Source organism: Lepidochelys kempii, chromosome 10 (genome assembly GCF_965140265.1).
Source record: "Lepidochelys kempii isolate rLepKem1 chromosome 10, rLepKem1.hap2, whole genome shotgun sequence".
Lineage (NCBI taxonomy): Eukaryota > Metazoa > Chordata > Testudines > Cheloniidae > Lepidochelys > Lepidochelys kempii.
Window position 1 is genome coordinate 20,105,836 of NC_133265.1, and position 27,485 is coordinate 20,133,320.

General features: G+C 41.9%; 1 protein-coding gene across 3 annotated transcripts; it reads right to left on the reverse strand.

Moving 5' to 3' along the window:
• Positions 1–2,562: 2,562 nt before the first annotated feature.
• Positions 2,563–26,862, reverse strand: NDE1 (nudE neurodevelopment protein 1). Of its 3 annotated transcripts, none has more exons than XM_073362343.1 (9): positions 26,749–26,862; positions 17,818–17,945; positions 15,026–15,179; positions 10,277–10,425; positions 9,846–9,982; positions 8,301–8,480; positions 6,946–7,037; positions 5,829–5,980; positions 2,563–3,873 (listed from the first exon to the last, which is right to left on the reverse strand). In XM_073362343.1, the coding sequence occupies exons 2-9, from the start codon at positions 17,901–17,903 to the stop codon at positions 3,780–3,782; spliced, it is 1,044 nt and encodes a 347-aa protein (XP_073218444.1). In that variant the 5' UTR covers positions 17,904–17,945; positions 26,749–26,862; the 3' UTR covers positions 2,563–3,779. The 3 variants fall into 3 exon arrangements, with proteins under 3 accessions (XP_073218444.1, XP_073218446.1, XP_073218445.1); XM_073362345.1 differs by lacking the exon at positions 26,749–26,862 and adding an exon at positions 26,474–26,685; XM_073362344.1 differs by lacking the exon at positions 26,749–26,862 and adding an exon at positions 21,864–21,934.
• Positions 26,863–27,485: the final 623 nt, after the last annotated feature.

The window sequence follows — 27,485 nt, forward strand, 5'->3', positions numbered from 1 at the left end:
GTCAAACTGTTATTGTTTTATACGCACTTCAGACACAAACACGAATAGGTTATACATCATTACATTTAAGTATTTCTCTTTAGGAATCAGTTGGGTGCAATCTGATATACTGAGCAGGAACTTAAGCTGCTGTTGACCTTGTTAGTATTCACATACCTTTTTGAAAAAAGTCAAATTACAAAGTGATTTTGTATGAAAAATTCAACATTTAATTCTTTATATTCCTTAGCAAAGAGGTTCTCAAACTGTGGTCTGTGGACCAGTGGTCCGCAGATAGCTCCCTCTAAGGCGAGCACCTGGATGGTGGCACACGAGAGAACGAAGGGCCACCCACCTAATTAGTGAAGCTGCGTGGGCATGGCTCCACTAATTAGGTGCCTGGACCCTGGAGAAGAAGCACATGTAAGGTAAGGTGGTGGCCTTGGGAGGAATAGGGGGTAGGTGGGAGGGCAGTGGGGTGAGAAGAGGCGGCAGGGAAGTTTGGGACTTGCAGGGCTGCGGCGGCCAGAGAAAGAGGCGACTTTCCCCAGCTCCAGGGCTGCCGCTGCTGGGAAGAGATGGCCCTCCTTCCCAGCCCCAGCTCCGGGGCTGCTGTGGTGGGGGTGAGAGGGCACATCCATCGCATTAGAAAGGTAAGACTACGGATATTAATATGAGTTGTGTGCGGTTTTTAAGGTTTACAATAGTTAGCTAACGGCATGAACAACATTGGGAAAGATCATTAAGTGGTCCGAGACCCTCAGCAATTTTCAAGTGGGCCGTGAAAAAAAAAAAGTTGGAGAACCAACCACTGCTTTATCATATACTGTTCATTGCTAAACAACTCTGAGGACTTTTCTTTTAGGCTACACATGACTGTTGACGTTTTCCTTTATGTATCCTTCTCAGAGACTAGCGGTCATACTCAATACCTCTCGTGCAATTTTGAAGCCTTTTAGAAGAGGTATTTAATACAATGATCAATACCTTGCTAATTCTGCACATTCACGTACTAGCTTGAAGTCGTTTAGCACTGGCTGCAGTGCTCCAGCTGGACTGCAACCCCCCGTTCAGGGAAGTGCCAGGAACTATTGGACAGGCACCACAGAAGCCCCACAGACACGCTGGTACTTCCAGCAGCTGGGAAAGCGTGCTAGCAGTCCAGCAGGAGCGCACACACAGCACGGCAAGTTAATGTGACACAATTAAGTGAGAGCAGACAGTTAGACATTTTAGATTTTAGGACAGATGATCCTTAAAGAGCAAGCCCTGAAGGCCAGGAAATAACTTGGGTGTAGATTCCAAGGCGGTGAATATGCATTCAGATCAGTAACTTAAAAAAAAAAGTGAACCCAAGCCCCATTTCAGCCAGCAGCAGTGAGTCCAAGGAATTCAGAGGGCAGCCACATTCTGTTTATAAAAAGACCAAACTGATTAAATGAGAACCCAGCTGGGGCCATTAGGCTGAGAGATGCTACAACAGAGGATGATTTTAAAGAGTTAACACTGAATTGGTGTTTGGCTGATTTCTCTGGTCAGCCACTTATTACAGTCCAACCCTAATTCTGTAAACATGCTTCCAAGTTTGGCTTTGCAGCTCATATGGCTGGTGACCCAGCGTGCAGGAAGAAGGGAGATTGAGGCAGTCAGGCTTGAAACTGCTGAGCTGAGAATGGGCCTAAGCACAGAGACCTGGAGTGGGAGCAGCACAGTAGATGCTGAAGGTTTCAGGAAGTCTTCAGGCCCATGGCGGGGGGAGGGGAGAGAGAGTGACAGTGTACTAACATGCAAAATGTGCTTCAGAGCAAGGCCTGAGAGATGAATGAGGGTCCAGTAGTTAGGGCACTGTCCTAGCATTTGGAAGTCCTGGGTTCAAGCCCTTGTTCTACACATCCTGTGTGATACTGGGCAGGTCAGAGGGTTTATCTGCACTTTGAAATTTACCAGAGTAATTATTCCAGAATACTGTATTCAGTATAAGACCCCCTGGGGACACTTATTCCAGAATAAGAGTGTCCACACAGGGAGCTATTCCAAAATAGATACTTTGGTAAATTTTCAAGTGTAAACAATATCCTTTGCCTCTCTGCTTCAGTCCCCCATTTGTAAAATAGGGATAATAGTACTGCCTGACCTCATAAGAGCATTGAGGATAAATACATTAAAGACAGAGGCTGTCAGAGACAAATTTTTAAAGATATTTAGTCTCCTAAAGATGTGGATAGGCACCTACTGGGGTTTTCAAAAGTGCTTATCTGCATCTTTAAATTCCTCTATCTGTCCCTCAGCTACTATAGTAATGGGGGGGCCATATTAGTACAATACACAGATCTCTCCTTTGGCAGCCACTCCTAGAGGTATGGGCGGAAGGACCAACCCCACTTAGGGCAGAGAACATGAACATTTTTTCAAATCATTTTCCACTAGATCTGCTGATTGTGGCCTTGTTTAAGCTCCCTTTTGCAGGAACACAACTGAGAAACTGGTTAGCCCAATATATGCAGGTTAACTGTAAATGCAACTGACAATGAATTCACAGATCAGATAATATTGTCCACAGACTAATATTCAGAATAAGATTTATTCTGTTCACTGATTAAACCAGACAATTTAGATTTACAAAGAGTAAGATTAAGATGTGGTTGCTTACTATACAATAGTATCTGTATATGCAGAGCTGAATATTAAGAAAAAAAGTCATGTATTCATGTGTTGTGCAAAAATAGTTTTTGCAAATTCATATTTCTATAACATGGTATAATTACTGTTAGTGAACCTACTCCACTTAAACTCGCAGCATTATTTTGTTAGACAAAAACCCATCTTAAGAGTTCATTATCCTAATAACCTTGGCCAGCATTAAGAATTTGTGGGGTTACAACATGATTTCTAAGTTAATATCACTAGCAACTAGAAGGGGTATGTGCTCACATTAAACACACAGGGCACATCATCAAGTGTAGGGTCAGAAAACAAAAAGCCCCAACCCATCAACTGAGATTAACCCTATCAATAGATCAGTGTTGTATATCTTGCTATGTCCTGCCATCACGTAGTGACTGCAGAAGACATGGGTTTGTTACATCGGTGCAAATACCTCTTTTCTGCATTACTACATATTTGAGAGTCTCTTCAATATTTGCAATCAAGGCACTTTTTTCCTTCTTTAACCATGAGGAAATCTTAATGGCAAGTTGCTCTCACCAATACCATCTTACCACCTGTAAGGCAGATTGTTATAGAACAGGATTCTGACAACGAATCAATTTCCCCACACGGCTTTATTTTAGACTTGCAGTTGCATTGATTTTGGTTAAAAAAAAAAATCTTGCCAAGGAACTAAAATGTAGATGGAGACAAACATTTCTCTAATTTAAGCCATTGATGCATGCAGCACACTGCACTGGAAAGTTATAACACCATAACTCTCTTGCTAAAACAGTAGCTGTGCTCCAGAAAATAATTCCATATTTATGGGGAGGAATACGGTCTCTACATTATATAGCAGGTCATGAGTTTTGACCAGCAGCTTTCAAGAAGCGATTTACAGCAGCTGATGTAGGAAAGTGATTCACAGTATTAGACTGACCAGCCATGCTACTTTGTCACAGCACCACACAACTCAGTCTTGTGGAAAAGGCTGAGATTGCAGGGGACTGTTGCCAATTGCTCGGTGTAGTTCTCATCCACCCTTATTCAAATTAACTACTGTGACTGCTTGTTTAAAAGACAAGGGTTTAAAAAACAAAAACTAATAAAAACACCCTAAACCATCATGGCCTCGTCATCTCAGGATCTTCTCAGAGTAACATCTGGACGACACCCTGTGGGGAAGGGGCCACTGGTGCAGGAATATTTGAAGGCCGGGTTCCAAACTCCAAGCGCTTCCCTAACCTGTAAATATAAACAGCAGCCTGATTGCAATGCAGTGTATTGCATTCACTGTACATGCATGTTCAGTTTTTGCAGTCTGTTAGGTTACTGCTGTGTAGTAAAATGCATCACTCAGCGTCAAACAGCACAAGGAACTAACAGACAAATAGTAAGTCTCAAATCCAAATGGCAGTTCTGACACTAACTTGGTAAGTCACTTAACTTCTGTGCTTCAGTTTCCCCATCTGTAAAATGGGGCTAAAACAAACCTCTCTCCTGCCCACTGGTGTGAAGTGCATTATGCTTGCTGGTGCTAAAATACTCTTTTCAACATTACATCAGTAGGAATATTGTTTACACATACTAATATGCAAACAGATTTATAAAACCCAATAAGGAAAAATCTACAAGGGCTCATGAAGATACTGCTCTTCCTTTCACAGTAGCGTCTCCGCATCAGAAACTCTCCTTAAGTTCTACTGCTTTTGATAATAGGGCAATGAGAATTACCAGAATTCCAGCACTAGGGGCTTGGTTCTGAGTGAATACACTCAATTGGGAGTTATCCAACTCCTTCTCCAGAAGGAGCATTTTTATATTTTGGGTGAGCATTTTATGTGCAAGTTGGAATGGATACTGCATGCATCTGATTCACAAAGAAAAGAATCTAGTGGACTAGATCATGGGTCGTGTTTAGACAGGCACTGAGCTGCAGCTGGAAACACCCTTGTTGATTATTTACAAAAAGCTGATTAAAGTGTTCAGACAAAAATTTACAAGGTTCCAGACTTAGAATGTAATTGAATTACACAAAAGAAGTCTAGACAGCTGCACCCCAGGAAAGAGCCTTGGTGATGCAAAAGCAGAACTTTTATTATTCCATTCTTCCATAATAAGAGAGCATAAGTAATGACAAGGGAAGCAGGCTCCCCATCCATCACTGGGCTCCTGGGCCATCCTTTGACAAGAATATTGTGCATACAAATCTTTAACTGACCCCCTGGCTGTCAACATCCCACTCACCAAGAGCCCAAAATAAAACACTGGATCGTACATTTATGCTGAAAGTGTTTTACATACGCTCTATAAATTATATATGTTTTTCAAACAGAGCCCCAAACTAAGCTCTGGCATAGCACATTTCAGCATATAGTGTTAAACATTTAAAACTTGGGGTAAAGTTTTCAGAATTGTGACAGCCTCCCAGGAGCCTAAATGGCCAAGTCATTTCTGAATTTTTTACCCTTATATTCAAACTGTTTCCATTACACTTAAAGCCTTCAGCTAGCTAGTTTGAATGGTCAGCGATCACGTGATACACAATATAGGACAATGTGCTTTTAAAGGAAATATACATTAGCCTGTTGTAGTTGGCTAGTCCATGCCCTGTTTAATATCTTCTTTTCCATTATGCTAAAGTGCAATGCAAAAAAGGATCCTGAAGTAGTTCATCCCTTTTGAGAATGAAGTATGGAGGGACAGTGTTACAGATGTAATGTAATGGCCCCAATTTTATAAGGGACTGGGAGGTCTACCAGAAGAACAGAGAAAGGGCATTTTCCAGCCACTCAAGACAGGACTGGTCAGAACACAGTGTCTCAGCTAGCTCCCTGCCTCCTCCTCATGTGAGCAGTTTACTTCTGCCAGATCAGACCACTACTTTACGAAAGGAGCCAGCAAAAAGTGTGAGGCATATCAGGAAGATGGACCATTTATAGGAAGCTCAATCAGCAAGGAGCTTGATATCTGACTGGACAGGAGCAGTTTGCAAATGTCAGAAGATAGCCCATAGGAAACAGAGAACAGGAGGCGTTTGATAGAGTATACTCCTCTTAGCCCAATCCCCAGCCACTCTGTACCTTACCACCCCCCCCAGCTTTTAGCCCCAGACTTCAGACTCACTTTAGAGCATCAAGATCTGTGTATAACCAAACCACAGGATCAGCGTTAACAAACTGCAGCCGACCAGCACTTACCCGTTATCGCTCAAAGGCATGTGGGAACTGCTCAATCGTTTTTCAAGGCCATCTCTGCTCTTGTTCAGATACATGGATGAGGACATGGCGGGTCTGCTTGGAGACTGGTCATACACAAAGTTTCGACAAGATGCAAGTTTGGATTCCAGAGCCTAAAGCAAACAGTTTATCTGGGAGTTAAACAACATTCTCTCCCTCAGCACAGGGCCCATGGAAGAATTTTCTAATAATTTACAAGGACTCTGACAGAAAAAGTTTTTAGCTACTAGTCCCAAATCCATACATGAGCTCTGTATTTGAAGGAAGAGGTACTGCTGATACACAAGTCCCTCTGGCTTCAGGATCAGGCCTTTAAGTGTCTCATTAAATGGCAACATTATTTTGTATTTGGGGGGGGATGGGAGGGGAGGAGAGAGGTAGGAGTTAGCGCTTATGTTATGGAGGGAGAAGCAACTGAGAATTCTGTTAGTTAAACAAGAGCCTCGACTTCCCCAGAGGTTAACACACCTTTTATAACTAGGCTGCTTTTAGAAGCATCACTTCTTTATGAAGCTAAATGTTCTTTCAAACCTTTTCCCCAAAGCCAATACACACCCACCCACCGTGTGGTATGCCTGGGGTCTCCTGAACACATTACTAGAGCAGTCACCACCAACAAGCTAGATTCTGCCTCAGACACCTCGGAGGAGGACTTGGCCGGAATTCTTCCCGGGCAGCACTTCAAGCGAGTGCAGTATATTCCCCTAGCATCGCACTCATTCACACTGCCCTGCTCCACTTTTCCCTCCCCCTCTCGATGCTCTTTCAGATGGGAGAAAAGTCTACACTGGCTGGCACACTGAGTGGAGCAAAAGCCACAGGAGAGACAACGATTGGCCCTTGTTGAGGTACATTCTAGCTACACAGAGGCCTGAGCTACAAAATAAAGTTCACAATTTTCAAATCTTTCATGCAGAATTAGAGTCTGTTTGGATCCAAGTTTTGGTCTGAGTTCATCTCTACAGTTTAACTCATTCAGTGGTACAAAGGGTTAACGCTGGTTTTCATTCTCATAGTACAAACATAGCCACCCATCCCCTTTCTGCATAGCTTTAGCTAATGACTAAATCCTTCTTACCCCTACTTTCCGTAGTAAGTCTCCCACAATGTTTAGCGCCGATATCCTGGCAGCTGGTGTGAGAGGAGTCCTGCTGTAACTATCCTCAAAACCTTTGACGGGGAGGAAGGGTAAATAAAAGAGATATATTTTACGCATTATATTCGAGAAAACTTAGCAAAACCTTAAGTCTCCCCACCAGCACTAAAGAGAAAAATACCAATCTTCTCTCCTCTCTTTTTAGCTGAACTGCAATTTTCTTCTTTCCCATTAGAAATATAAATCACTGTATCTTTCTGACACGACAAGTTGCACTGAAAAGATGCTGGACTTTAATTTGCACTGGTTTTGAAAGCAGCTTTTAAGCCTTTAGATTTCATGAGAAGTGTTCTAGTCTGTCTCTATAACTTGCAATGGAAGCAAAGAGAGAAAGAAAGGTAGGTCATCCAGAAAAGTTCACATGACCCAAGGCTTTATGGCCTGTGTTGCAAGAATTCTTGGATCCTCTCTCTTTTATGTGAACATACTATAGCGTGTCAAGTGCTTCCAGCTGGAACACAGGATTTTAGGCTAAGAGTACCACAGTCAGGATATACACAAATTTTATTAGCCACTTACTAGAACTGTAACACTGAATTATTAAGGTCAGAAACTATCACAAAAAAAAAAACACTCATGGTGTATGCGCACACACGCACAAAATACAGTGAAGTTCCCTAAACCGAATTTCTATTCCTTTTTACTCAATTTAAAGAGTCTGGGCAGGTGGAATTGGGAGTTATTTAAATTTTTAGTGCTCATAAAAATAAGAGAGTAGTACCACTGGAGAGAGCCCATATTTTGTAATTTGGAACAGACAAGTCTCCCGTTGTTCCAGAATGAAGTATCTCTAAAGTAGCAACCTCCATCTCTAACTGGCTAATTCAGATGAGTGTGTCTGGCATGAAAGATTATGTTGAGACCTCCAATCTCCTTTCTACCAAACTCATCCAGATTCAGGGATGGTTAATGACTGCAAATTATAACCTAGTGAACTACCTTGCCCCGGAAGGTGTTTTTTTTTTTGTTTTTTTTTTAAGCTCATGTTTTAATACAACTGGCTATAAATGCACTACATTTATAATGCACTGGCTATAAATCTACTCAGACATTCATACTGAACCCATGACAGGTATTCAAAATAGATTACTGTACTTCGCTGTGTTAAATACTTCACTACCTGTCATGTTCAGTTCCACTTTTCTCAGCTTCTTCTGTAGTCAGTAGTTTGATAGAAATTCAACATGTACCAGGAACAGTGACTGTAGACTGAAAAATTACTCAATGCACATTGGTATTGTGCATTAGCCTTACGTTAGCAAATGCTGGTCACTTACCTCTTCTAAACGTTCCTGGGGTGCTTATACTGACATTGGGTCCCCTGTGAACTGCAGGAGTTGAAGGCACAGATAAGGTCGCTTGCACGGCTGTGTCCGTTCTTTCCGCCTCCCGCGTACTTTGTATCGGTGTTTTGGGTTTCTCCTGTTTCTGCTGCACTGCAAGTTCTTGCCTTAAGTCTAATGAAGAAGGAAAAGGTACAAAGCATTTGGATACATGTCCCAATCTGAAGCTACAAGGCGCAAGAAGTGTTTTTGCTTTGTCAAAGTACGCTGTTAACACTGATAACCCCAGAGTGTTTCACCAGCCACAGCTGAAAAAAAATGAAATTATTCAGCTTCCAAAGAACATGTACACCCCACGAATCTTGGCACTAGCCACTTATAACTGGTTCAAAATCCCAGGTTCCAGAATGCGAGATCAGCAAACTAAGCTTTGTTGGGACAGTGTAACTCAAAACACCCTCGAGCTTGTGGTCCCTCCCCTCCACATCACCTCTTCCCCAAAACAAGCACAGGGCCCTCCCTCCCATTATTGTTATCTAGTTGTAGGTTCTTCTGTGGTGCTCATTTTCCTAACAGAGCACTACACAAACGTGAATGAACTTATTCTCCCTACATCCATGTAAAATGTGGAGTTTAGTACCCCTGTTTTACAGATTGGTTACTGAGGCACAGAGAGGTGAAGTGACATGCCCAAGGCCATGTGAGGTCTGTGACAGAGCTGGAAATAGAACCCAGTTCTCCCAATTCCTTGCCCAGTTCTTTACCTACAAAGCCATCCTTCCTCTCTTCTGGTCCTACTGCCAGACAAAAGCAATCAGGAAACTAACTACTGCAGCTGTGGAGGGGAATCAGCACTCACTCATGGCGTCTGTGTTACACACTGTCCCTCCATACTCCGCAGTCCCTTTATTCTCCTTACTGGCTCCGCTCTCATGACAGAAGTGGACAATATCTCTGTTGCATTTGTTAAAATTCATGTCCTGTCAGCTCACAATGAAGCAGACAGTCAGACCACAGAACACATCCCTCCAAGTCGGTCAGCTTTTCTTATTCTTTTAAAGTACAGAGGCAACAACAGAGAAGAGAGCATTCTGGGATACGTCTCTGCCTGCATGGTCTGCTCTAGAATGACAGCAGTACTTTAGAGGAGCTGGGTGGACAAGGCTACAATTTCCTTGGGTTTCTATAAGTCAAAAGAATACTTAGAAAATGCACCCAACATAGTTAAAAGCCCAACTGACAAAACACTGAATTCTACAATGTTTTCAAAGTATGCCTCCGATTTGCAGAAACATGCCAGAAGCTACAGTACCACCCATCCCGCTCTCCCTAGGCGGGGAGGAGGGCGGCATGTGACTACTATCCAAGATAAGTGCCAAGACAGGATCTCTATTCCACACCATCAAGGAGAGTGAAGCTTCCACCGACAGTATTTCTTAGGTCTCTCTCTTACTATCTCAACACCATATTCGAGGGGCAGATTTAATGAAAACTTTGGAAGGCGGGAGGACAGGGGTGTATATAAATCAGTTAGTTGACCTCTGGCTTCATCTTTCAATCGCTGCACTGATTCCAGGAGGTTTTCTTTCTCATCTAGCTCACTCTCCAGAAAGGCATTTCTTTCAATGGCCTGGTTCAAACGCTGTTCGAAGTCCTCCAGAGACATTATAGTGGCTCTGTGTGTAGAAAAAGGATGTCAAAGAAGTCATTAGGTTCCTAGCGCATCTAAAGCGCCAACTCAGATGCAAAGAAACTGCTGTATTTCTGGTGTGAGACGCTCCAATGTTTTAATTTTAAGTTTGCAAGAAACAGACTAGCCTCACATTCCACTCACCCACTTATAGGAAGGCAGTAGCTCAACACCTGTAGCAAGAGCAGACAAGTACCACAGTGGACATGCTCAGTTCTGCTAGCTTCACAAAAGAGAGAGAAAGAGCTGGGTAGGGAAGGGTTAAGAGCATCTGCATTACCTTTTTGCCCTTTCCAAGTCATCATTTGCTTGCTCGAGTTCTCGAATGTACTTCTGTAGTTGATCTTTAATAGCTGTCGTCTGTGCCAGGTCATCTTCTAGTGCAGAGATCTGCTGGTAGCCTTCTGAATGTTGCATTTCAATTTTTTCCTAAGCAAAGATAGACCAAACACCACATCAGGGATTTAGCACCGCACAGCCCCTTCCTTTCTGCTCCGCTGTGCTTACTCAGCCTTTCCCAGTCAGAAAGGAGGAGGTCCTGGTAAGCAATCTTAGAACTACCATCTTTCACATGGGTTAAAACCAATAAGGACAGATACTAGCCTCTTTCCATCAAGCCAGACCTCCGCAAACTGATCCCAGGAGCTATCTTCTTGGCTGCTGGGTGGGAGGGCAGGATCTCTTCCTCGCTCCCTACAGGTTGATGGAGCTAGGAGATCTAGCCTCACTCACCTCCATTACAGACTGCTCCCTACTCTCATGAGTGCTTACACTAGTTCTCTTTCTCTCCTTCCCCATTCCTGCCCTTGATGGGGAGGAAGCAGTTCTATCCTCTGTAGCAAGTTGGGATTTTCAATGGTTCTTTCTGTGGGAGAGGCACAAGACAACACCATCTCATATGCTCACAGATGAGCTCCCAGCTCTGTTTGAGGCACATGTATGTACCAGACAAAGAGCACTCCCTGCTTCTACCCAGGACCAGACAGAGCATGATCAGTGTGCTTCAGCAGCACAGCACAAGAGAGCCTAGACTCCAGGAGGGAGGAAAGAAGAGTGCCTTGGAGACAACTGGGAGGAAAAATACTAGTCCCTCTGCTTTAAGTCCATGCAGGTGAAACGCAGACCCACCCCATCACCAACTTCAAGACCTGTTTCATGACCAACAGCCACAACAGACCTGTGCAGCGGACCTAGATCTTTCGTGAGTACATGCTCTGGTGCTCTAAGCACAGGAATGGAGGTCAGATAATCCTGAGTTAATACCCTGGCTGTGATGCTGTTATACAAGGCCTTGAGCAAATCACATAATTTATGTGCTTCATTCCCACCCACCCCATACTGTAAAAAGACAGAAGTACTGACCTGCCTCCCGGGGTGAGGAGCATTAGTATGTGTACAGAGCGCTTTGAACATGAAGTGCTGTAAAAATGCTGAGTATTATTTTTATAGTGCCCAAGGATATACTGGGACCTTTGCAACACAAGACCTAGTAAACGGACTATAAACAAAAAGTGAAACTGTCCAAAAGGAGCAACAGGGTAATACAGTAGAACCTCAGACTTACGAACACCTCAGGAATAGAGGTTGTTCATAACTCTGAACAAAACGTTATGGTTGTTCTTTCAAAAGTCAACGTTCAGTTGTAAACTTAATACAGCTTTGAAACTATGCAGAAGAAAAATGCTGCTTTTAATCATCTTCATTTAAATGAAAAAAAAAAAGCACAGAAACAGTTTCTTTACCTTATAAAATCTTTACTTTTTTTTTTAAAAGTTTACATTTAAACACATTACTGTTCTGTATTTGCTTTGGGATTTTTTTTTGGTCCCTGCTGCTGTCTGATTGAGGTGTGTGGTTGACTGGTCAGTTCATAACTCTGGTTTTTGTAGCTCTGAGGTTCAACTGTAGTATATTAGGAGCATAAGTGGCAAATATTCTATTAGATCCCAGTGTCTAATCAGGGCTTATCACATATCCTGTAAAGTCCTTTCAGTTTCTGCAAGACTCTTCAAAGGCTCAGGGTTCTATATTAGCAGATCCCAGTGCAGGGACCTAGAGTCTTAAAATTCTTCCAGATGTATGCATCTGGGATTATTGCCTATGTTACTAATAGAACCTTTTTTAAAGAGGATGTCAGTATCCCTTTAGGGCAGAGACACAATCTAGCCTGTATTGCAATAATTTACGCACTAAAACCTTGGTACCAGATCACCTTAACATGCCAATTCCTTTTTCTATGGTCCCAAGATTACCATCTATTAACATACCTAAAGCATTTATAACTGCAGGAGCTAAGCGCAACAAACTAAAGTCACTGAAAACAAATCCACATACTGGAATTAACAAGATGAGAAAAAGCAAGGTCTGTAGCCTATTTTTCACGTATTTAAAGAGCGTTATTTCAAGGTGTGTATTAAGTGGTACAGAGACAATGAAGTTGGGGAAATACATTTTCTGAATTCAAGAAATTCTGTATTGATTATAGGATCAAAAGTGTTACACTTTTCCTCCCTCTCATTTTGAATTTCTTGGATAATTACCAGTCTAACTTAAGTCACCAAACACATCGCCCAATTACCTATAGCAGTGGTGGGCAACCTGCTGCCTCCGGGCTGCATGCAGCCAGCCAGCAGATTACTCTGACGAGCAGTGTACAGCCCCGCAGGTTGCCCACCAGACCTATAGCTAGTCACATAAGGTTCACTAAACAAACCCTCTGAAGCATTGTTTCCAATTAGTGTGAACTGTATTTCAGAGGGAGGCGGAGGAAGCACAGAGGGCAGCCTGGGAAGCTCAAAGCCATGAACCGCATGGGCCTGGCAAACTTTGTATTTTTGACCTAAATGTAGATGCAGGTCCTTGAAGTAACCCAGTTAACAATGCTGCTCAACAGCCTCATGAGTTTAAAGCTTCTCTCTTGAACTGACTCAAACAAAAGACAGAACGGATAAGTTTGGGCCTTTGTTTTTAGCTAATTGTAATAAACAGTCAACTGATTTGCTCATCAATGGAGACACTGTTCCTTCACTTGCAGGCTGCTACTGTCATTTTCAGTCTGCATGAATAAGCCAATTGTTAAAGAGTTTGTGTCACACAGAATAAGTTCTTTGCAGTGGAAAACAATAATTTTGTTTCCCCTAATGCAGTATGTTTATTCTCCACTTTTGAGTCAATTTTTATTATTCCTATCCCAAACTGCCCTGGTAATATTGCTTCTCATCTTCTCCCCATGGTGGAGAGAGAATTTATTCTTCCCTCATGGGAATTGATTGGAAGTTTTATTTTTGCAGAGATATTTTTCCTCCTCTTTCCCAAACCTGTCAGCTTGAATGGGTTTATGTGGCTTGTGTGACAAACTAGGCCAACATTCCATACAAGAGGTTACACAACTAGAATTGTAAGGGTGTTTACATGGGATTGTTTTGTTTTAAACCACATGTTGTAATAGCAGCAATGTCTGGATTGGTTTTGGGTTGAAATAAACAAAACTCCCACAAAGTTGAGAAAAACAGTATCTTAAAAGTGGACTAGAATTCTTTAGTATCCCCTTTTGATGTTTCTTACCTAGTTACTGCATTTGTGTAAGCAATACATACAGCAAAACCCAGTTATAGTTATATTTGACTCCTGTTAGCTCAGTACTGGATCCAACTGAGTAAAGTAGATCTAATTAAATTAATCTCTGTCTCCACAAATATTGAACTGGCCCTTGGAAAATGCTAAGTGTTTTACCTCATTTTTTTAGACAGCTGATGTTTAAAATGATTTGCAGGTTAGCTACAAAACGCCAACAAGATTATTTTTTAAAAGGAGTTAAATTTTGGTGACAAACTTTTGCCAAGTTTAAATGAATTTAATGAAGTTAAAGCTCTCAATTGTGGAGAGGAGGAGGTTTTTTTTGGGGTTGTTTCTTTTTGTAAAGGATTATTTTCAGCATCTTCTCCTTCTTGGAAACTGAACCAGACTAACTTCTTTTTATCCTGCAGCATTATAGCCCAATGGCATCACCATCTTATGTCCCATCATTACTATCTCCCAAAAATTCTTGTAAAAAAGTTTAATTATATTCCCTACTAAATAAAATACTTCGCATTTTTTCCTTAGAGATCTTAATTTGTAAATTCATTATCCCACTTCACAGATGGGGAAACCACATGCAGAGAGGTTATACACCACTGGGAGACGTAATTTAGAGACATTTTCAGAGCCAGGAATAGAAAACAAGTCTCCCAACTCCCACTGAATCATGCTTCCTCCTATTTAGACATTAGGTACCAATTGACATTTAGACATTAGACATGAGTCACAACGACTACTTTTTAAAAACAGACTTAATCCACCATTCAAGTGCAGCAGCTCAGCACAACTGACTTTCCTTCTCTCGGACCTTGACAAGGTCATAGACTCATAGGGTTAGAAGAGACCGCAAAGGTCATTTAGTCTCACCCCCTGCCAAGATGCAGGATTTGTTGTGTCTAAACCATCCAAGACAGATAACTATCCTGCCTCCTTTTGAAAACCTCTACTGAAGGAGCTTCCACACCTCCCTCGGCAGTCAATTCCATTGTCCTACTGTTCTTACAGTTAGGAAGTATCTAAATCTGCTATGCTGTAGTTCGAACCCACTGCCCCTTGTCCTGCCCTCTGTGGCAAGAGAGAATTATATCTTTTATTGCTTTGGTCTATTATATGAGCCTGTATACTTGCATCGTACAACAAAAGAAAGGGCGGGGGGGGGGGAGAAATAGGGCAACAAATGAGGAGGAATTTTACTACAGATCTAAGTGTTCTCCCATCTGGAATCCATCCAAAAATACATCCAGTGTCTCAGCAAACAGATGGCTAGTAATATTAACTACAGTATTCAGACCTAAGAACGGGGAAATATAGTGATATTTTCTTATTATCAAAGCAAACTATTGTTGCAATTTGTTGATAAACATCTTTATGAACACCACATTTCTAATGCTGCAGCTCCACACTTCCTTGATCATCTGCACACACTGCCCTTTCTCTGCTGCTCCTTTACCTTAATTGACTCCAGTTCCATTCGAAGGCGATTGTTTTCCGACAGAAGGTCTCGATTTCTGAATTCCGTTTGTTGCAGCTGGGTCTCCAATTCTGCTTCATATTCTCGGCTCCCTTCTTGGAACTCACGCAGTTCCTCCTGTGTATTTTCTGCACTGGAAGCACAATTCCAGCCAGAGAATTAGTTGGGTTCATTTTAATAAAACAAGGAAATTTCGCTCACCTTAGTATAAACGTATGACAAAATAAAATGCTCCTCTAATACAACTGAAGGATCTATGCCCACCTGTCACCTATGCGTGTTCAGAAAGGACAATAAATGATTGTATGAAAATGCCTTTCAATAGTTAAATCATATTTGTTCACCTACACTCTCGCAGCAATTTGTCCTGGAACAGAGGATTACAAACAACACAGTCCGTCTTTACGTTAACAGAGTCCAAGACAACAATAGGATCCACCTACCTTTATGCACCATATCCTCAGTCATGCTCACTTACCTGCAAATTTAAGCTATTTATATTAAATATTCACCTGGGTGAAAACTCATTTGCTGAAGTTTGATATAAGAGATAGAACGCAAACAAGAGTTCATTCAAATATTGCTACAATGATTAAGAATAGATATGAATATTAAGTATCAACATGTCATCTCAAAGCCTGATCCCAGGAGGGATCCACTGACAGCAGGATCGAGCCATCTGATTTGCAAATCTTAAAAATTAGCAATGACATACTGAGTCATGAAAAATTCCATTTACTCTGACACAGTTTGAACTGGAAAGAGATGCAGAAAAGACTCTCTACCTCTGCTGGGAGTTCACTCCCTCTGTGGATGGTGCTAAACCATCCCTACTTAGCCAACATATTCCTGACTGAAACATATTTCTGAAAGATTATTTTAATCTCACTTTTGGAATGCTGCATGTGGCAGGCATCTAGGTATATTGCCCCAGCAGGCTTCCTCTACACAAAGTCAGATTACATAGCCACAGTCGTCCCTTCCAGCCTTAGAATCTATTAGGGCTGTCAATTAATCGCAGTTAACTCATGTGATTAACTCTAAAAAATTAATCATGATTAAATCACAGTTTTAATCGCACTGTTAAACAATAGAAATCCAAAATATTTAATAAATTTCAATTGGTAGTTTTTCTACATTTTCATATATATTGTATTCTGTGTTGTAATTGAAACCACAGTGTGTATTTTTTTATTACAAATATTTGCACTGTAAAAATAATAAAAGAAATAGCATTTTTCAATTCACCTCATACAAGTACTGTAGCGCAATCTCTTTGTTGTGAAAGTACAACTTACAAATGTAGATTTTTTTTGTTACATAACTGCACTGAAAAACAAAACAATGTAAAACTTCAGAGCCTACAAGTCCACTCAGTCCTACTTCTTGTTCAGCCAATCGCTAAGACAAACAAGTTGTTTACCTTTACAGGAGATAATGCTGCCTTCTTCTTATTTACAATATCACCAGAAAATGAGAACATTTGCATGGCACTTTTGTAGCCGGAATTGCAAGGTATTTACGTGCCAGATATGCTAAACATTCGTATGTCCCTTCATGCTTCAGCCACTATTCCAGAGGACATGCTTCCATGCTGATGACATTTGTTAAAAAAAAAAAAAAAAAAAAAAGCGTTAATTAAATTTGTGACTGAACTCCTTGGGGAGTCCCCTGCTCTGGTTTACTTGCATTCTGCCATATATTTCATGTTCTAGAAGTCTTGTATGATGACCCAGCACATGTTGTTCCTTTTAAGAACACTTTCACTGCAGATTTGACAAAATGCAAAGAAGATACCAATGTGACATTTCTAAAGATAGCTACAACACTCAACCCAAGGTTTCAGAATCTGAAATGCCTTCAAAAATCTGAGAGGGATGAGGTGTGGAGCATGATTTCAGAAGTCTTAAAAGAGCAACACTCCAATGTGGAAACTACAGAACCTGAACCACCAAAAAAGAAAATCAACCTTCTGCTGGTGGCATCTGACTCAGATGATGAAAATGAACATGTGTCAGTCCGCTCTGCTTTGGATCGTTATTGAATGGAACCCATCATCAGCATGGATGCATGTCGTCTGGAATGGTGGTTGAAGCATGAAGGGATATATGAATATTTAGTGCATCTGGCACGTAAATATCTTGCAACACCGTCTACAACAGTGTCATGAGAACAACTGTTCTCACTTTCAGGTGACATTGTAAACAAGAAGTGGGCAGCATTATCTCCTGCAAACGGAAACAAACTTGTTTGTCTGAGCAACTGGCTGAACAAGAAGTAGGACTGAGTGGACTTGCAGGCTCTAAAATTTTACATTGTTTTATTTTTGAATGCCGGGTTTTGTGTACATAATTCTACATTTGTAATTTCAACTTTCATGATAAAGAGATTGCACTGTAGTACTTGTATGAGGTGAATTGGAAAATACTTTGTTGTTTTTTACAGTGCAAATACTTGTAATCAAAATATAAAGTGAGCACTGTACACTTTGTAGTCTGTGTTGTAATTGAAATCAATATATTTGAAAATGTAGAAAACATCCAGAAATACTTAAATAAATGGTATTCTATTATTAACAGTGAGATTAATGGTGCAATTAATTTTTTTTAAAATCGCTTGACAGCCCTAGAATCTATTAATTTTCCTGGAGGACTGTAGCCTCAGGCTCTTCTACACAGATTTCATCATCTCACTAGAAGTTCCTACAATGAATTACAGGAGCTATAGCCTACTAGGAAGACAAATTATGGACATAAATTCATTGCCTTTACCATTGTTTATATTTCATAGCCAATTCTTTCCAGTAGCTGGTTTCTTCTTCCACTGAATTGAAGTGATTTCCTTCCAAGTCTTCCATGATGAAATCCCTAGAAGTCTAGAATTCTTGTTTCATGTTTTCCTGAAAATTAAGAAGTTGCAAATTTAGGAGTTAGCATCTTCCTGTTACTGCATTATCCCATTGCTTCTTCCAGTGGCATTATCCCCCAGGCATAGTAGAAGCAGCCTCATTTTTGGAGACGTGCACAGGGTTTAGTTGATCGCCATATTTGGGATCAGGAAGGAATTTTCCTCCAGGGCAGATTGGCAGAGGCCCTGGGGGTATTTTCGCCTTCCTCTGCAGCATGGGGCACGGGTCACTTGCTGGAGGATTCTCTGCACCTCGAAGTCTTTAAACCACGATTTGAGGAATTCAGTAGCTCAGATGTAGGTTAGAGGTTTGTTACATGAGTGGGTGGGTGAGATTCTGTGGCCTGCGTTGTGCAGGAGGGCAGACTAGTCGATCACAATGGTCCCTTCTGACCTTAAAGTCTATGATTCTATGACATTTAAAACCAGATTGGACAAAGCACTGCCAAATACGCATCATGTGAGAGGGAGGCCTAGATCACTTAATAGGGATTTTCTCTCTCCAGTTTCTCTGAATCTATTGAAGGTTGGTACCCCCACCAGATTACCCAGTGTCTTCCACTCCCTACCTGACTATATGGTACTTACTGTTCAACAGAACATTAATAGACATTCCCAGCATAAGCAGTAGGTACAGAAAACAGCTGAAGAGGGAGACACCCAAAACACACGCTGCCCAATGAGAGAATGAGGGAATCCCTGAGAAATGCAGAAAGGCCATGTGAGCAAGAAACCAAATGCTCTGATCTAAAAGAAAATATAACTAAGTTTGACTTTAGCAACTCCAGAGACATGGCAGTTACCCCCTGAAAATACACAGGAATTTTACTGAAACATATAAAGGATCTGGGGATAATGATTTCCTTTGGTAAAGGTTTCAAAAGTGCCTATGTGATTTAGGAGCATACAGATCTAAGTCATTTCAAAGGTAAAATTTAGAAAGTATCTATCTAAACTCTAAGACTCTATAAAGTACAAAATAGAAATAGAATGCAATAGAACAGCTATCACCCTGAAGCCTGTGATGCACTATAATAAATGCATTAAAGTAGAAATGGTTTTGTGTGTGTTAGTCACAGGGCTTGTCTACACTTACGGAGCACTAAACACTAGAGAGGCACAGCTGAAGACGCTACCTATGCAGACAGGAAAGCTTCTCCCATCTGCGTAGGTACTCCACCTCCCCGGGAAGCAGTAGCTATGTCAACGGGAGAAGACCTCCAGTCGACATAGCCCTTCTACTCCGGAAATTAGGTTGGATTTTCCACACACCCCTGAGCGATGTAGTTATACGGACATAAATTGGCAGCGTAGACCAAGCCTCAGAGTGGAGAACGGTCACAATTAAGGCCTCTAGACAGTCTGCTCTGTGCAGTGCTGGGCAAGGCAAGGATTACACAGAGGCTGACATTATAAACCTAACAGCATCCTCCAGAGATTGAAAACTGTAAATAAAGGTGGAATCTGGCTCTTCATTTACAAAGGCAGGCAGCAGAAATACTGGAACCCTAAACTGTGAATGGGAGACGCAGAGTCAGCAAGCCAACTCCAAATTTTAAAGTCTCAGCTTTAGATCTGTTTATTAATAAGCCAGTAAGTCTCCAGATGGCAAGCTTAAAAAGAGAAAGAGCAAACACATTCAAAGCCATCAATGATCATTTGAAGATTTTTCCAGTTACACACGTAGAGCCTGATCCTGCATTTCACATGCACCCTAACCTTTCAATTTCAACTGGAGTTTTTGGTGAGCAAGAAATGCTTGAAAACAGGATTATATGATTAAACAGTTTCAAAAGCATCTAAGCCTCAAATTTGTAAAGGTATTTTAGGCATTGCTTTGTTTGGCATTGCCAGGCCTAAGTCCCATTTTCAAAAGTGACTTGGACAATTAGAAGCCTGAGACTCACTGAAAATCAATGGGACTCAGGACCCTACGTGCCCAGGTCACTTTTGAAAATGGGACTTGGTTGCCTAAATCACTTAGGCCTTACAACGTTGAGTGGACCACCACATGAGTACCTTTAAAATTCATGGCCTAAGTCCCCACTTGACACTCAAAGGGAATTAGACACTTCTGAAAACCTTTCCTTTAAATACCCGGGGTGAGGGAGGGGCGGCGGCGGCTGGGGGAAGTGGGGAAAACCTGAAAGTGTTTAAACTCATAGGAGTTTGGTTTGTTTAAAGGGACCAGCGAAAAAAAAACAAAATGCTAATAAAAACAAGAGGTTTACACCCTTCTGCAAACAAACAAGACCACCACACTTGACCTAGTGACATTTCCTGAAGAAGTCTCAGGACTTCCAATTGTGGATATATTTATGGAAACGTATGGAAAAAGCTAAGAATGGGATGGGTGGGAAGTACTGACTCGCTCCAAATTATATTCATGTCTAGTAATGTGAAGCTAGACCATGCACAATTAAGATTCTCGCTTTATTTTTAAAAAGTTGAAAGTGCCTTTGATTTTAAATAAGCATTTCACATGCTCAGCGCTCTGCACGAACATTAATTAATCCTCACACCACACTTGGGAGGCGGATAAATATTACCCCATTTTACAGATGGGGAAACAGAAAGGGAGAAGGAAAGCCACTTAGGCCACAAGCCAGATGTGTCACTCAGATTAGAACTCAGGAGTGGCCAACCCCCAGTACTGTGCTCAACCCACCAGAAAAGACAACAGACCACATCATCCCTTCGGTGGGTGTTTTCCACACACTCAGAACAGGAACTTTCCAAATTCCATTGACAGCTGGGGCAAAAGTTGCACCCTTGTCCATCTCCCACCTCTCAGGGAAGTGACAGGGTTTGGCACACAGAAACTACATATCTTAGCAACGTGCTGGAGCCATCTGCAGAGTGGTCTGGGTCAGGTTCCCAAGGTGTAAAGAGATGTGGGAAAAGCAAAGGTGGTTTTATGGGAAGGAAGGATGGTCTTGCAGTAAGTGCACCTGACCAGGACTCAGGAAATCGGTTGTTTTGTTATCACTATTATTCCCAGTTCTGCCACAGTTTTCTTGTGTGACCTTGGGCAAATCAGTTAATCCCTCAGTGTCTCCATGGCCATCAGGAATAATACATGCCTACCTCACACGGTATTGAAAGGATAAACCCATTAACATTTGTGTGATGATCAACTACTACAGCAATGAGGCATAGGAAGTAGCTGGCAGATAAAGGCACCTTCACACCTCCCTAATTCTGGCCCCAGCCTCTGCTGCAATTTTAGAGTAAACTCTATGCCAACTGGAAAACGGAGGTTTAAAAATATTTCAGTAGAGACTTCTCTCCTGTTGGTCAGTTTTTTTTCCCATTAAAAAATTTGGCTAATGTGAAAATGATCTGGCAGAGCGCCTTCAGATTTACAGTATAGTGTGTGCACTTTCCTAACAGATTACAGATAAAACTTCCAAAAGTTTGGTGTTTGAAAAACAAAAGGGTTGAATCCTCCACCACCAAGACCCAGTCTTGATCGCAAAAAGGGTGTGTTTTGAAAATGTTTCATTTTAATACAATTGCAACGTTCTCTTCGGGCTCACTTACAGGCCTTGTCTAGCCTAAGGCTTAGAAGTGTGATATCCAGTCACATAGCTTGATATAATTAATACCCTCTTAAAATTCTAGTCAAAACAAAGGAATGGTATACCTTAGGGTACTGCTAAACTCAGCCTAGCTTGACCAGTTTAGCATGTGTTAAAGAGGACATGCCTTGTCTAGATTAGATTACAAACACATTAGTTAGCACATATCAGCTAACACAAGCTGACATCACATCTTTACATGCTAGTCTAGAGAAGGCCTCGGTTGGGTTTGGTAAATATGAAATCTGATTCCACTTGCAGAGCTTGGCATGTAACAACAGATCTCATATATTAAATTCTATGAAAGACTGTGGGCTGTATAAAAGTACCTCAGATGCACAGGAAAGCTTTCACATGTGGAACAAACCCAGTGGTACAGGATTCAGACTGGACACTGTAAAGAGGATGTGATGTAGGCATGAAACTTGAAATATTCTCAACGTCCTTTTCTAGAGAGTTTGTCTTTCTGGAAATTAAACTATGCATATGACAAGGAAACACCAATTATGCACTGAGCTTCAGAAAGTCATCAACTACAATTCAGTGTGATCTTTGGCAAGGAAAGGATACCAACTAGTTTTAATAACACAAATCATTCCTTCCCCAGTCCCAAATACTATTAAAAATAGACAAGTTTCAGAAACAAAAGAAGCTTTTTAGACTTGGAACATTCAGGGAAGGAATAGGCAAAAGAGGAGAGAGATTCAATACCTAACCTCTTTCCAGTTTGGATTGGCCAGGAAAAAAGATAGGTACACATCAGCAATTACATAGGGTTACATAGGACCTCTGAACTTTCTTTCTTCCAAAGACTATGATCTTTAGGTCTTGTCAGAATGGTCATTCCACACTTCCTCCAGGAACCTGGTATATGCTTAGACTACCGTTCCAGCCAGTCTGGGCTATGTACTTTGGGAAAGATCCTATCTCGGGGTCAGCCCAGCACTAGCATAAGACAGAGTTCAACATTAACATGTACTGATCCTCATGAATTCCAGGATAGCAATTCCCATGGCTGATTCACAAGTTGCACTAATGGGCCCAATGGAACCTGTATTCAGAGAGCAAACAAAATTAGACATGATGGAGAGTGGGGTGGGTCTTTAGAAATAGAGTCATAGAATCATAGAATATCAGGGTTGGAAGGGACCCCAGAAGGTCATCTAGTCCAACCCCCTGCTCAAAGCAGGACCAATTCCCAGTTAAATAATCCCAGCCAGGGCTTTGTCAAGCCTGACCTTAAAAACCTCTAAGGAAGGAGATTCTAACACCTCCCTAGGTAACGCATTCCAGTGTTTCACCACCCTCTTAGTGAAAAAGTTTTTCCTAATATCCAATCTAAACCTCCCCCACTGCAACTTGAGACCATTACTCCTCGTTCTGTCATCTGCTACCATTGAGAACAGTCTAGAGCCATCCTCTTTGGAACCCCCTTTCAGGTAGTTGAAAGCAGCTATCAAATCCCCCCTCATTCTTCTCTTCTGCAGGCTAAACAATCCCAGCTCCCTCAGCCTCTCCTCATAACTCATGTGTTCCAGTCCCCTAATCATTTTTGTTGCCCTTCGCTGGACTCTCTCCAATTTATCCACATCCTTCTTGAAGTGTGGGGCCCAAAACTGGACACAGTACTCCAGATGAGGCCTCACCAATGTCGAATAGAGGGGAACGATCACATCCCTCGATCTGCTCGCTATGCCCCTACTTATACATCCCAAAATGCCATTGGCCTTCTTGGCAACAAGGGCACACTGCTGACTCATATCCAGCTTCTCGTCCACTGTCACCCCTAGGTCCTTTTCCGCAGAACTGCTGCCTAGCCATTCGGTCCCTAGTCTGTAGCTGTGCATTGGGTTCTTCCGTCCTAAGTGCAGGACCCTGCACTTATCCTTATTGAACCTCATCAGATTCCTTTTGGCCCAATCTTCCAATTGGTCTAGGTCCTTCTGTATCCTATCCCTCCCCTCCAGCGTATCTACCACTCCTCCCAGTTTAGTATCATCCGCAAATTTGCTGAGAGTGCAATCCACACCATCTTCCAGATCATTTATGAAGATATTGAATATTGAGTCTCCTCTGGACTCCTCCTCTTCTTCACGCCCACAAAGACATGGAGCCAAAAGCCCTGCAATTTGCAAGCATAGCTCTTACTGGCTCAATGGGAGTTGCATGTGCTTACATCAGGGCTGGATTTGCTCTAAAGCCTGTTTGCCCCCTTACATGGTGACATGTATTTTGGGGCCAGGGGAAAAGGGGAATTTCTTTTTAGATTTCTAAGGACTTGTCTACATAGGGAAATTTACTGGCAAACCTATTTTGGTATAAATTATAGTACTACAGTTATACCCAATAATTTCCTGTGTGCATACATATTTCAGGGAATTATATGGGTAATAACTGTAGCAGTACAATTATACCGGCATAGTTCTGCCGGTAAATTTTCCTATGTAGACCAGCCGTAAGGTACATTCCCCAGGCATCCCTCTGGAACCATACGTGACTGGAACACATTTTGTTATATTATATCTATCCCTAAGTAATGCCTACGGTAAGCTAATTGCAAACTAATGTGGAGACTGCAAGTACATGTATGAAAAATTTGAGGCCCTACATTTGTTACCACAAGATAACATGATATGACATGAATTGTTTTTCTACTGGTCCATGCCTCAGGTACATGCCTCATGCCTGCAGTGAGCCAAGAACTGCAATTAAACATTAATACATTCCCCCCCCCCCGCCCCGCATGTCTTATTACGAGCCATTTCACACAAGGCCCTATCCAAACATAGGCCGCACGTCAGGTGCTAGAGATATTTAGGGTGAGATTTTCAAGACAGCCTAAAATGCAAAGGGAAAAGTTTAGTTAAAAGAAAACTATTAAATTTGGTCCAAAAAATTAGGTTGTCAAAAACAAGATTTAACAAGACGTCAGACCAATCAAAATGTTTCCATGAATCTTCCGTTTTCTTTTTCAATGACAACAAAAACAGTTTGTGTTTGCCACATGCGAACAGGCAGCTGCCTCCCAAGTGCCCCCTCACGGTCAGAGGTGGCTATGCAAGTGCACTGTCTCAGCTGCCCTCAAATCAAACTACCAAACAAAAACAACAAGGACCAGTGGCACCTAAAAGTCTAAGATTTATTTGACTCCTTGTTGTTTTTGTGGATACAGACTAACACAGCTACCCCCTGATACTCTATACCAGACAAAGCCTTCCCTGGTTCTGCCACACCCCTCCACTGGGGATCTCCCAGGCCTTCCCTTAATCAGGGTTCCCTGCTACAACTTATTCACTCCCAGCAGTCTCTGTCCCTGAGCATCTATTCTCTGTCTTTGATAGCTTCCTGATGCTCTCAATCACTTCTTCAATACCCAGATGGTTCTACTAATTAAACCCCACACCCCATACCAAGTGTGGCAGGCAGGGCTAATTGTATGGGGTTGTTCAATGGGGGCAGGCTACCATTACACAATTAAAGCACACAGAATTATACGTAACACAATTTTGTAGTTTTGTTGAGAAGAGGGTTTTACCAGCATTTTGCTCACAATTTATTATTGCCATCAAAAACAGAAGGTTATAACTTTATCTAATGCACACAGTTTGGTTACACCTCGTTTGTTTTTGTACATGTAGAAACCAGAAGGAAAGATTTGGCCATACTTCCTGCTTGTAAGCAGCACAGCTGGTCACAGACATTACAAAATGTATCTGTATCATACAGGAACTAAAGTTTTCTGGTGGTATGAGAGGAACTTCTGCAGTGAGAAAAATTATGTTTACATGTTTCATTCCAGGAAATGACAACAGTACTGCAAAACACTAGTTCATATCACCATGGCATAAACCATCTTCAAAGTAATTTTAGAATGGGGATTGAAATACTGTAATCAGAGTCAGAGCTAATCAAACTCAGGAGAAATCTATGCTGGATTCTAATATAAGATTGTAGAATCCATTCCAAAACAGCTCTGGGACTTAAATATATTTTTAAGGATCTATTTAGTTTAGTTAACAATGTCAGCAGTGTAGTTTACCACAGCATTCAGAGCAGTTTCATGTCCCCCAACCCCCAGAGGGGAGAACAGGAGAAGGACCCTCTGAAAAGGTAAGCGCAAAGCAGAACTCTCACGGGCCAAACTTTTATAGAATCCATAAATGCTCTTTGGACAAGTAATTTGTTCCATAATCAGGGCAAGGGGAGAACTAAGTTCATATGGGGGAACCTTCCTCTAACCATCAGAAAAGAGGTTCTTTTGTCTCATACAAAAGGGGTTTTCACATCCTCTACAAAAACTTCAAGCAGCTTCCCAGGCTGGACTTCATGTCACATCAGGGACTATTTCCCTTTGTTTAAATGCCACAAAAGGGAATAAAAAGAAAGAGGTCATCCCAAAGAGAAGGTCACAATTAATAGTATATTCAGAGGCCAGTCTAAGAAGGTTTCAGAGTAACAGCCGTGTTAGTCTGTATTCGCAAAAAGAAAAGGAATTGGTTAGTCTCTAAGGTGCCACAAGTACTCCTTTTCTTTCTAAGAAGGTTATCATTGCATGTGAGTCTCTCTGCAAAAAGGGCTTAATTTAAAAAAAAAAACCCACAACTATTCAAGAGTTCAGGTACTTATCCAAATCCAATACTTTTGAGTCTCAAACTTTCTTAAGGAAACTCAGCAGATCAGGCACATTCTCTCCTGAAATACCTATTTGTTCCTTGATGCTTCCTGGCTCCAGCGCGAGAGGCTGTTCTCACAGCAGTAGGGGTTTCTAATTCTATTGCCAGATCAAACACCGAAAGGGAAATAAACTACTCCGGACATTTCCAAATCTCGACAAAACATAAAAGTCCAGTTCCAGAAAGAATCTAAGGTTCAGGTTGGCAATTAGGGGTGGGAGCGATGGAGAAAGTACAGTGTCTTTATTCTGTCCCAGTAGACTTACCCGAACCCATGCTCCCGGCAGCCTGAGAGAAGGAGAAAGGCAGAGAGCGATGCAAGCAAGATGTGGATACGGTGTAGCGAGGGGGCACAGAGGGCTGTTGCTTCCCCCGTCCTCACAATAGGATGCATCCCTCACACTGCCACGTGGAAACCCTCCCGGTCCTACCCCGTCCTCACACAACAGTGGCAGCCACAGGGGGAGATGGGAGAGGAGGATCCTAGGGGTTTGTCCTCCCCAAAACTTTCCAGAGACCCAGCAAAGCCCTGAACGCTCACCACTTCCGCAGGGAAAAGCAACCAGCTCCAGCCACTGCCACCTTCTGCCACCGGCCGGGACTAGTACGAACCTAAGCTCTTACCCTGCCCAGCTCTTTGTGACCCCATCCGAACCATTACAACCAACCTCTGCCCAACACCCTATTGGCTGCAGGGTCACGTGGCCTGAAGAGGCTCCTCCAATCAGCTCCGGCAGAATGCTGCTTTTGGAACGTTTAGAAACTTTTGTCTTCCGAATGGGGTTTGTTGTTGTTTGTTTTTTTAACTTTTCAGTTGCAGCCGGGCCGGAGGGCGAAGGTGTCAGTGGGACAGGGCTCTGAGCTCAGGGCATGGTGCAGTACAGCCCCAGGGATCTCAAGCAGACCTCCGCCCTTTAAGCAAGGCAAGATATGGTGGAGCTATGAAGACTCGATGTACTGAGCAAGCTGCAATGCAAAGCTCCTCTCTTTATTATTAGCTACGTTTTTATGGGTGTGTTACTTATTTTATAACATCCATAAATGTGCTTGGGGCTTCACCAAAGGCGAAAGAAGACAGGGGCACTAATTCTACAAGCACAAATATATGTGATTAATTTTTTTACTGACGAAAGTTAACCACTCACATTATTTTGTAAGATCTGTAGTGTGAGTGGAGCTTAAATCGCCTCTGCAATCGCCTCAGTTATAATTTTATTAACTGTATTTTTTTCCACACTCCCATAACTTTAAAAAAAATTCCTCAGGATGTGGTGTTTT